The sequence below is a fragment of the Macrotis lagotis genome, chromosome X (assembly GCF_037893015.1).
Source record: "Macrotis lagotis isolate mMagLag1 chromosome X, bilby.v1.9.chrom.fasta, whole genome shotgun sequence".
Classification (NCBI taxonomy): Eukaryota; Metazoa; Chordata; class Mammalia; order Peramelemorphia; family Peramelidae; genus Macrotis; species Macrotis lagotis.
Genome location: NC_133666.1, coordinates 497,528,657 through 497,540,721, shown reverse-complemented (window position 1 = coordinate 497,540,721; position 12,065 = coordinate 497,528,657). Strand labels below are relative to the sequence as shown.

The following is a 12,065-nucleotide window of genomic DNA, read 5'->3' as shown; positions in this document are numbered from 1 at the left end:
TAAGATTTATTCCCATTTCATTTATCTGATTCAGCCCAATGTCCTAGATATCAAAAATGTTTTGGGTTCAGTCATCCAGTAAATTAGTCATCCTTCCTAATTCTGTATTTGAAAATGTGACAGATTTTCACAGTTCTTTTGTCCAAGATTGATAGAAATGTTCAGCAACATAGGACATCCCTGAAAAATTCCAAATTCAGAATAAGAGCTAAGAAGGTCAACATGATGAAGACAGATAAGTCATATTCAAGGGCTATAATCTATCTATAATCTGTCTCTTCCTTAACTAAAGAAAATAGTTTCACTACAAATTTTGTGATATATATATATATATATATATATATATATATATATATATATACCAAATCTATTATTTTTAGGTGATTAATCAATCAATGTTTACTGTGCATGAGCACAAATTAAATCTTGGGTGCTAAGGCATCTATTACAACTTCATTATTTGTTATTTCCACAAGTGTGAATATATACATATGTATTTAGATAGATACATACATACATACACACATCTTCAAATTTTTATTCTTATATTGTGCATCTTACCACAACATAAAAAAATAAATTTAACTTAAAACAGATGATATCACATATACTGAGCATTGAAATCCCTCCAAGGTTCCAAGGGAAAATAAACCAAAGAACTCATCCTCTACAGAAGTTACACAAAAAATACTAACAAGCTTATTTCTTCAATATGTTTTTCTTTCTAATTCTATGATACTGTCTTTAGAACAATTACTGAAAGCAAGATTTATTTCTGGAGTTTTTTGCCTAGATAACATAATATATAGCATAAGACAGATAAAACATTTTGCCTTGGAAATTAGATTTTTTTTCTTTTTTTTCAGAATTTTGCAAGGAAAATGGGGTTAAGTGGCTTGCCCAAGGCCACACAGTTAAGGTAATTAGTAAGTGTCTGAGGCCAGATTTGAACTCAGGTCTTCCTCAGGGCCAGTGCTCTATCCACTGCTCCACCTAGTCGCCCCATGCCTTGGAAATTAGAAAGGTCAGTGTTCAAATCCTATGACAGAATTTTACATACAGTGTGATTCCTGAGAGGTCACTTACTCCAGACTCTTATTACTTCATGCTTGGATTTGATTAGTACTGAGGTCCTTTCCAGGCCTAGATCTATGACCCATTAAAAGGTTGCCAGACCTAGTTTAAAATCAAGAAGTGATTGCAATATCAAGGTATTGACATATTTAGGAGAAAATCCAAATGATTTTTACAAATTTAAGATAAACAAAAACACCTTTATAACGTAAACATTTCAAAAATTTCACAAGTGATACAATCAGGTTTTTAGCAGTAAGTTTTCTCTGTTTCTTTAATTATTTTTCTTTGGCCTTGTCTGACTCAACCAAAATTTGGGGGGAAAATAATCTAGAATATATAGAAGAAAAAATTAATTTCTTTTATTAGTCATAAGTTATTTTTCAATAAATACTCACTACATTAATAGTGTCTGCATTAGGAACTTGAAGCAGGTTCTGTTGATGGAAACTGGTTGAAAGAGCCTGAGATTCTAGTGTGCTGGAATCTTGCAGTTGCTGGACAGGTGGAAATTGATTCTGATTATACGTATCAGTCACAGCAAAACCTGTAACAAATTAAAAAAGAGGTGGTGCAAATAATCTCCCCAGTCCTCAGTTTCTAGATGTACAAAATAATGCTTATCTTTTTAAAATATATATCATATAAATATATATATATATATATGCTATTTTAAGAGTTTTTAAAAGATAAACCATCTACATTTCTAAATTGGTCTTAGAATAAGATATTAATCTAGAGGAAACACTATTGCAGGAGATAGTTTTATATAAACAATAAAAAATGTAATGTTTCTATGCTACAAAATGTGGATCGTATAAACTCAAAAATCTACATTTTACAGATCTCTAATATTAAAATAGGGAACCACTGATAGCTAGATGATGCAATGGGATAGAGCACTGGCCTTAGACTCAGGAGGACTGGAGTTTGAATCCAGCCTCTGACACTTACAAGCTGTGTAACCTTGGGCAGGTCACTTAACCCTGATTGCCTCTCATCCAGGGCCATCTCCAGTCATTCTGATCCACAGCTGGTCACTGGACCCAGATGGCTCTGAAGGAGAAAGTGAGGCTGGTGACTTAGCACAGCACTCCTTCACTCAAGTCCAATCCATGTGCTTGTCATGCCATCACCTCCCTGATGTCATGGTCTTCTTCGAGAATGAAGAACAAAACATTAGGGAACCATGGGGAACTTGCTAGCACTTGAAGGGAACAAGACACTTTATAAAGAAGAGAATAAAAGTTAGGGGTCCTGATATTGTGTGCCATCAGAGAAACCCCTCAATTTGTGGTTAATGGATTTTCACTGGGATGTTGATGCATTAGAAGACAGCAAAGAGAAACTAAGGACAAAGGAGCCTATAAGGAATCAGTGACTCAAAAATAAGAATCAAGGTTCATAAATGAAGCCACCTTCTAGAGTGAGGGAGATAATTATAGATAAAATAAAAGAGTTAATGAAGTAGAAGATACCCTGGGATGGAAACAAGAAGATGGTAAACTAAAGACAAACTGATGATGAGAGTCTTACAGACTTGGATTTAACATTACAAAGTGATCATTATAAAAGCTGTCTAGTGCTAAGCAAAAAATAGAGAACTAGATCAATAAAATAAAATAGTTATATATAAATGTAAATATGTAAAAAATAGAGAACTAGATCAATAAAATAAAAGTTATATATAAATGTAAATATGCAGAAACTATTACACTTGACAAATCTTTACAAATAAAAATTGAAGAAATGATATTTCATTTGACCTAAAAATAGAAAAATTGCTTGTCAATCTAATTGGAAAGGAGTTTGGACCTACAATGTCATACCTTAAATTCCACATGATAGTATCATAGATATTTTTTTAAAATTTCTACAAAATTTTTTAATGGAATGAAATATTTATCTCATTGCTAGAAAGGATACTTTTTAAAAATTTCAACAATTAAGGGCAACTAGATGGCGCAATGGATGGAGCACTGACCGGAGCACTGACCCTGGAGTCAAGAGGAACTAAGTTCAAATCTGGCCTTGATTACTTAATAATTGCCTAGCTGTGTGACCTTGGGCAAGTCACTTAACCCCATAACCTAAAATAAATAATTTTTTTTAATTTCAACAATTCTAAGGAATAGACTGAGATATCAAGATCAATGTTAAAATAAAAAGATTTGAGAATCTAAAGAAATAATTAAAAGAAAAATAATGTTAAGGAAAATATGGCAAAAGATACATCATTAATACTTAAGGAACAGTTAAAAAGTCAGTGTTAACTCCTAATTCACAATAGATTGATGATCAAAGGAAATGAATAGACAATTTTCAGGAGAAGAAATACAAATTTTAAAGGTATATAAGAATTCTTATCTTCAATAATAACTAAAGAAATATAAATTAAAACAATTGTCAGACAGAACCTTCCCACACACCAAGTTGGTGAAAATAATTAAAATCAGCAGTGGTAGGATTGTGGAGAAACTGGATCGTGATGTAACTGGTAGAATCACTTTGGAAGACATCATATGTAGTAAATGATTAAGAAAATAAGTTTATCTTTCTATCCAGTAATTCCATGCTAAGAAAATACCATGAAAGTGTACAGGTTATTTCAAAAAAATTTATGCTCCCAAGATGTTCCCTGAAACATTATCATTACACTCTCCCACACTCCCAGAAAAGGGGAAAAAATCAAGGAAATGAAATATCCAATAAAATGGGAATGACCAAAATCAGTTGTGGCATACTAATTGTCAAATTCCATAAAGAAAGTAAGAACAAAATGTGATACAGTGTAAAGAACAATGAATTTGAAGTTATGACACTAGGGTTCAAATTCCAACCATGCCTCTTACCATCTATTTGATATTTATCTAGAATTCATTTTTCTCAGCTATAAAATAACATGGCTAGATTAATTTCTAATGTTTCTTTCAGTTCTAAATCTATAGACCTAGAATACAAAAACATTTGATTTGACCTTAATGAAATCACACTTTGCTAAAAGAGCAGAATCTCAAGAAGGGAATAAACATGAGGATCAAATGAAGGAAAATAAATGAAAATGAGCAGAAAAAGAATTCAGTTATATGAAAAAAAATTTTCCCAATCAAAATAAAGCACCTTGGAGGCCCTATGACAGATGAGCTTGGCAAAGTAGATAAAAAGTTGATAAAAATGGCAAATGATAAATATTGGAAGGGCTATGGGAAAACAGATACATTAATTTGAGGTTAGTGCAGCTATAAATTGGTACTGCCATTCTGCAAAGTAACTTGGTAATATGCCCCAAGTGAATAAACTGGGTATATTCACTGACCCAGATATAATCATATTAGATTTATACCACCCCCTTCCAAAAAGGTCAAAGACTGAACAAGAGGACCCAATATTTACAAAAATATATTTATGACAGCTTTTGTGGAGAATGGCTGAAAAAAATGATATATGAATATAATTAAATATTATTCAACCATAAGAAATAACAAAAGGAGTTTTCAGAGAAACCCTGTAAAACTTGTATGAACTGATACAAAGTGAAGTGAGCAGGACCAGGACAGCAATTTATATATAATGACAGTACTACTGTACAAACTAATAATGCTGAAAGATTGAGAATAATTTATCAATGAAATGACTAGTTATGATTCAATATAATGGAAATAATATGCTAAATGACACATATCTACATATTTGTACAAGATGTATTACAAAATCTAATACATCTGGTCTCTGGGATGGGAGTAGAGGGGAAGAGGAGGGCATGTGAGGAGGGGGCAAAGAAAAATACTCAGATTTATATTCTCATCCATATAGGTATTCCCACAAATATTACAAATTGCAAGTTAGCTATATTTACCTATAGCACAGATGTATATTCATAATTTCCTGTGAAAGGATTCATACAACATGTATCTCTGGGGCAGTGAGGTAAGTGGGATGAGGAAGTGCTATTGTTCCACATTTCTCTTAACATAACAGATGAACATGCAACTGACCTACATCTTGTTTTTCCTAAACAATTAGTTCATCTTTTTTACTAATACATTTTTCAGGTGACATTTTTTACTCTGGTTTTTTCTTTATAGTTTCTTATTTATGCTAGAGTCTACTTAATGCCACCCCACCCATGCCTGTACATTGCCCTGTGAGGACTCCTCATCTTTTAACTATTCAACAACAGCAGTATCCCATAACTTATAGCCAAATAATGTCTCCAGAAGAAAACTGATATTTTTAAAAAGAGGTTTTATGAAAAATTGAATTTACTAAAGGGGCTCACAATTTCCTAAAGACAATCCAGTCTGCTTTTTTCTTCTTGCTTAATTTAGGGCCTGACTTACTGTCCATCTGTAGTAACTGTCCAAGATTTGTATACTGATGGACAAGCTCAATAGATAGAAAATATTATTGCAAGTCATAATATTTATAACAGACATTTTTCTTTCACTTGTCTTTTCTGACATGGATGGTTTCACAAAAATTCTTTTGAAAGTTTTAGATCTCTTCCAGGAGTCTCACTTGCAAGAAACACAATAACCTACATATCTACAGGGAATCAATTCTCAACATTTAATGTGAATTGGGATCCTCTTCATGTCAGTGGTGAATATCAATAGCAAGTGTACATTTTCCCTATTTTCGCTTCATTTGTTTCTTAAAATTAGAGATTTGCTTAATAATAAATATAAATATAACTTATACAGTTTTAAGGTTTGTGAGTACTTTATTTATGGCATCTCATCTGATTCTCCCAAGATCACTGAAAGATAGGTGTTATTATTATTGTTATCCCTATTTTGCAGATGATGAAACTGAGGCTGAGAAAAATTAAGTGATTTACTCAGGAGTTAGGAATTATTTTACGCAGGATTCAAACTAAGCTTTTCCTGACTCCAACTATAATACTCTATATCTATTCTTTCATCTAACTGCTTGAACATCAAACTTACCTCTATGGAATCTTAAACAGATTCATATGGTTTTAATGAAAGATATCTTGGTTGGAAGATAACATTATTTTCCACTATTTAATCAAATGAATATTGCTGCTTTCAATTACAAACAAGAAGCACAGTGAATTTTTTCCTACAACTTTCCATTACAATAGTCCATAGTGCATTGTCACTTTAAAAAACCTGTTCCATCCCTACTAATACCGCTTCAAGGATGCTTTTGATACATGGGCAATTATTCTTATGAAAAAAAGAAAGGAAAATGGGATCACACTGTTATATATATGGGATCAATTGTTAATATTCTTTCCATCACCTTTGGAACTGAATATGAATATGAATAACGTCTAATTTTTTTCCATTTCTTTGATATCTTTCAGATGACTTATGGATCAGTCCTTCAGTGTCCTTATAACTATGCAACTTTCAGCACAGATATCTACTTAGTTCAGTATTGCTTTTAATTTATCATCATATTCAGGACTATGATGAATCTAAGTATTCTACTGTGTTGATACTAAAAGGAAGAAGGGAAGAGAAACCTGTATTAAAAACATTCTTGTCTATCTTATTTTTTTTCCTATTATCCTTCTTCCATTTTTATCCTTTATTGTCCTTAGGGAAAAAGAAGAGTAATATAAAGGAGCAAAAAGAAGGATTTATTATGTGCCAGATACTGTGTACTAAGACCTTTATAAATATTATGTAATTTAATTGTTACAACCTGGATTGGCATTATTATTATTATCCTTATTTTACAGCCAAGGAAACTGAAGAAGATAAGAGATTAAGTGACTTGTCTGGCCCTAGTTAGTATCCAAAGGCACATTTGGACTCAGGTCTTCCTGATTCCAAGTTCAACCTCTATTCACCAGCTCATCTAGCAAGATGCCTCAGAATGCTTTTTTCTTAATTAGGTCTCTTACAAAACTTTCTTCAAATTAGTTTCATCCCCTATTACTTTTCTTTGCTTTATCAGATGATGTTGCCTGTAATGGGCTTATGTAGATGTTTATATAATTTTAGCTGATAAATAAATCTACCTGGAAAACCAGCAAAATGTTTGCTGACAAAAGTAACTCTTTACATTATTATGGTCAATTTTTTACAGCAATTGAGGTAATAGTTGACTATCTGTGAGAAATTATGATAATCTAAACCTGTGCCCTTTCTTCTATGTATATTCCATTGTTTATCATCAATAATTTGAGTCAAGATAGTATTCAATTGTAAGCTTTTTTCTCATTATCCTTTTGTGGTGATCCACAAAAGGGCAGAGTCATTTATTTAAAAATTAGTAAGTTTACCTTATACAAAGAGCTAACTATATAGAATGACTCTTATATCAGTAACAAGTAGCTTTAAGTTTGCTAAAATATAATCAATCTTATCTTTTATGATAGTTTTTTTCTACATACAAAACACTTAATTCTTTCCTCAAGAAAAGAAATTGTGAAATATAAGCCTGATGCTTTCAGGTAGTTTATTGGTCTTTATTCTCTCTCCCTTCCCATGCCATCAGAAAAGCTCTCTGCTTTTTAAATCAATGATTCATTTAACTGCCAAACATAATAGTCTTCTCTCAATTCTCTTTCTTATAGATCTCCTGATTCACTCCCCTCTAGGGTATATTTTAGGTTTTTGGACCCCCATTTTATCCAGATTGTTTTTCCCTCCCTATTATTCCTCTATCTCCTAAACTGAATCCTCCTCCAGATCAGGCTATCTAATTATAGATCTCCCCAGGGTTCTGCTCAGGAACTCTCTTCTCTCCACCCTTCTATTTCACTTGGTGATCTTATCAGCTCCCCCTGATTTAATTACAAAACCTATGCTAATATTCTCAAATTTACCTTTCCTGATTCAATCTCTCTTGTAACTCTTAATCTTCTTTCAGACATCTTGTTCTCCAAGCCCAGTAGATAGCTTATCTTTTTCCTTGCAACCTTTCATCTTCCTACTCCCAGTTACTGCTAAAGCAACACCATCTTCCTAAGTCCTTCAGGATCTCAATGTAGGAGTCATGCTGGATTTCTCATTATCTCTCATTTCCCCTATCCAAGTTGTTGTCAAGGCCTGCTGATTTCACTTTTGCAGCACTGTCCCCTTCTCTCCTCTGATATTGCTACCTCTCAAATACCATATCATCTGCCTGTGGGTGTGCCTACCATAAGTCTCTTCCCCCACTCTAATCCATTCTCCATTTAGTCACTAAAGTGATTTTCTTAAAGCACAGAACTGATCATGTTACTCCACACACACCCAACAAACTCCCTGGCTCCCTACTGCCTTCAGGAACAAATACAAAATGCACTATTTAGCAAGAAAAGCCCTTCATTACCAAGTTCACTCTCAAATCTTCTTCCTCCACTTCCTCCCTACTCTTCCACATGTACTCTTTGATCCAGTGACACTAGGTGGGCTGCACACTGTTCTAGGAATCAGATACTCTTATCTTTTTTCTGATGACCTTATTTATATACATAGAAGAAAGGACTCATTTAGATTATCATAATTTCTCACAGATAGTCAACTGTTACCTCAATTGCTGTAAAAAAACTGACCATAATAATGTAAAGAGTACTTTTGTCAGCATTTTGCTGGTTTTCCAAGTAGATTGATTTACCAGCTAAAATTATATAAACATCTCCATTTATGTAATACCTGGAACACTCCTTCCTCCTCTGCTCTGAATACTGACCTCTTTGGCTTCCTTTAAGTTCCAACTAAAATCTCTGCTCTACAGGAAACCTTCCTTAACCTCTATTACTTCCAGTGCCTTCCCACTTTTAATTTTTTCCTATTTATACTATATCCTATTTATAGCTTGCTTTGAATATTTTTGTTAGAATGTTGTTGCTCTTATCAGACTTTGGATTCCTAAGGAAAGGGACTGCCCCCCCCCCTCTTTTTGTATCCCCAATGCTTAGTTTATTGCTTAGTTTAGTTTACTGATTGATTTTTTTGTTATTCCCTTCTATTACAACTTTGCACTGAAATCATCAAATATCAAAGCATATTCTTACTCAAATTAATAAATTTAGGGATCTTATCAAGGTTCTTTAAATTTCAATACATTTTAATTCTTCCAAAGATGATGTTACATAAGCTACAATTACTCAAGGTGATATTATTCCTGACTAAGCATTGCAATAATGGACAACCAAATGTTCTCTGAAATTATATTTCTTATTGTTTTAGGATGCATGTACACACACACACACACACACACACACACACACACACACACACACTTTCACACATGACTCCATAACAACTGTGGATTAACTTTCAATTTAGGCAACTCTTATCTTTTTTCTCATTTAATTATTAGCAAGAATGTCAATGATAGGATTCAGTTCCTCTAATAGTGTGGATACTAGTTGCTTATTTAGAGTACCTACAACTAAATGAAAGTTTTTAAATCAGTCTAAAATCTATGATCCTTAGCATTATTATTCCATTTTCTCTCACTCTGTCTCTGTCACTGCAAAAGCAGAAAGAGCACATATAATATTGGCAGTCCTCTTTGTAATTTTATTTCATTAAATGTTATGGCCAAAGCATTTATTGGCAAATAATGAACCTATAGGTGATAAGCCTCTCTCTACTCTGCCTGTATTCTGCAATACCTTTCCAAATTCCACAGTCAAGATCCATGTCACCAAGGGTAATCAGAGTAAGTCTTTGAGGATGGCAAGAAAATTAATTTAAATATAAATAATTATTGAGTATAATTATTTTTATTAATACTTGATGCTAAATTTCTAATGAAACATTTAAATTACATACATATAATATATATATATATATATATATATATATATATATATATATATATATATATATTTATGTAATTCCTTACCTTGTTGGCCTTGTGTTTTGTCTGCTTAGATGTCTACCAAAAAAAGAAGCTATTTGAGATGAAAGAAACACTGGAACTATATATGAAAACATGGAGTAGAGATCAAAATATTAAATATACACAAAGCTGGCTGGTTTTTGCCAACTTTTTCCCCCTCTATTGGTCTCTGTTTTAAGGAAAAATTCTGGGAAAGTGTGAAAGATGGGAGAGATTGAGAATGTAGATGATATAAGAAAATGAAAGAGAGCAATAAATTTTTTTTAGGTTTTTTGCAAGGCAAATGGGGTTAAAGTGGCTTGCCCAAGGCCACACAGCTAGGTAATTATTAAGTGTCTGAGACCGGATTTGAACCCGGGTACTCCAGACTCCAGGGCCACTGCTTTATCCACTGCACCACCTAGCCGCCCCAACAATAAAATTTAAAAATAGAGAAATACAAATTACAGAATGAAGTAGTCTGATCTTAAAAACCAATTTTCAGGAGTATTTCCCACTTGGAGGTGGAATCTAGGAAGAATACTATCCCTCATATCCAAACAGCTTTTAAGTTAACAATGTTCTTGTAGCAGTACTATGGTGGCTCATTATCATACCCTCTTTTTAAAATAAGAAAAACTGAAGGTTAAAAAAGTTAAATCATTTGCCCATGGTCTTCAGTGCTAATAAGTATTAGGACTAAGATTCAACTTCTGACTTCGAGCTTCTTTCCATTATATTACTACCTTATATCAACAATTTCATTAATAGACCAGAACAAAATTACGTGCATTATTATCATGCAAAATTAACTTGTACAACGTAAGACCTAGTAGGAGCCTGCATTGGGTAATAAAAATTTAACATATAAGGTTCCTTTTTATCCATCTAATTATTTTTACCAAATCCCCAATTTAGTTGCTAATGATCATTATCTGGCCCATGAGAAACCCTAAAAACTAACACTATTAAATGTTTAAAGCTTGTTGTTTGAGGACTGAGAAAACTACAAAGTGGGACTCTATCTTAGAATCACCTAATCAGTCAATCAACAAGTATTTATTAAGTTCTTAGCTTGTGCCAGGTACCATTATACTCCAGAGAAACAAATTCAAAAGAGAGGGTGTACCTATCTGCAGGGAATTCATATTCAACACGAGAAACAACATGCTAACACAGAAGAAAATAAAGAGTACATGCAAAATAAATATAAAATATGGGGGGGGGGGACACAGCAAAGACTTCTTAAAAGAATAGGCAACACCTTGTACAGAGGCACAGTTACAGGAAATAGAACATCATGTATGAACAAGGCGACCAGCTCATCTAGAGCAGAGAGTGCCTAATATGGAAGAAGCATGCAATTGGCTTAGAAATGATAAGTTGGAGTCAAAGCATTATGGACTTTAAATGGTAGACAAATTCGTTATTTCATTTTGTAGGTAATAGAGAGCTATTGAATCATACTGAGGAGAGATGTAAAAAAGTCTGATCTAATGCAAACATAAACATTTGGAATAGGTGAGTTCATATAGGTGAGTTCAGTCATATATGTTACAAAATGAAGTAAAGTTTAAAAGAAATCAAGAATTGTGGCAAATTAAATTTTAAAAAAGCTATACTTCTTTTATCTATAACACACTAACCTTGAGATAATCCTGTTGATTCATAAGATTGCTGTGGGATAGTTTGCTGTTCAAATTGATTGATGTTGTCTTGGAGAGTATGTTCGGAAGTCACATATCTATCTAAAGTCAAGAGCATAGGCACAAAGCAAAATGTAAGAGATTTAAACGTTTATTAATACAAAGAATACTTTTAGTATTTAATATTTAAAGTTAAAAGTTAAAACTACTTAATCTCAAAAAAGAAGATTCAGAAACCCTTTCAGTTTAGTTATAAGTCTAATCAAGTGGTATCTTCTCCTAGTTCAAAGATCAGCTGAAGGAATTTTAGTGTACTGCTCAACAAAATCCAAAATCATTTGGAAGAAATACATAATAATACATACCATGCATGAATATATGAATACATGTATCAGGAGTAGCTAGGTGGCACAGTGGATGGAGCACCAGTTCTGGAGTCAGGAAAAATCTGAATATAAATCTGGCCTCAGAAACCTAATATTTGCTTAGCTGTGTGACCATGGGCAAGTCACTGAACTCCACTGCCTTGCAAAAATCCAAAAAACCCAAAAC

The 12,065-nt window shown here is 32.9% G+C and overlaps 1 protein-coding gene across 7 annotated transcripts in view; it reads right to left on the bottom strand.

The window, feature by feature from the left end:
- Nucleotides 1–12,065, bottom strand: part of LOC141499990 (zinc finger protein 236-like) — a 150,715-nt gene that overhangs the window by 83,890 nt on the left and 54,760 nt on the right. For all 7 annotated transcript variants that reach the window (XM_074202825.1, XM_074202823.1, XM_074202822.1 and 4 more), the window contains exons 13-14: nucleotides 11,514–11,615; nucleotides 1,473–1,621 (exon numbers count right to left, since the gene is read on the bottom strand). In XM_074202825.1, coding sequence (XP_074058926.1) covers nucleotides 1,473–1,621; nucleotides 11,514–11,615 — 251 coding nt within the window. The remainder of the gene's footprint in view (nucleotides 1–1,472; nucleotides 1,622–11,513; nucleotides 11,616–12,065) is intronic.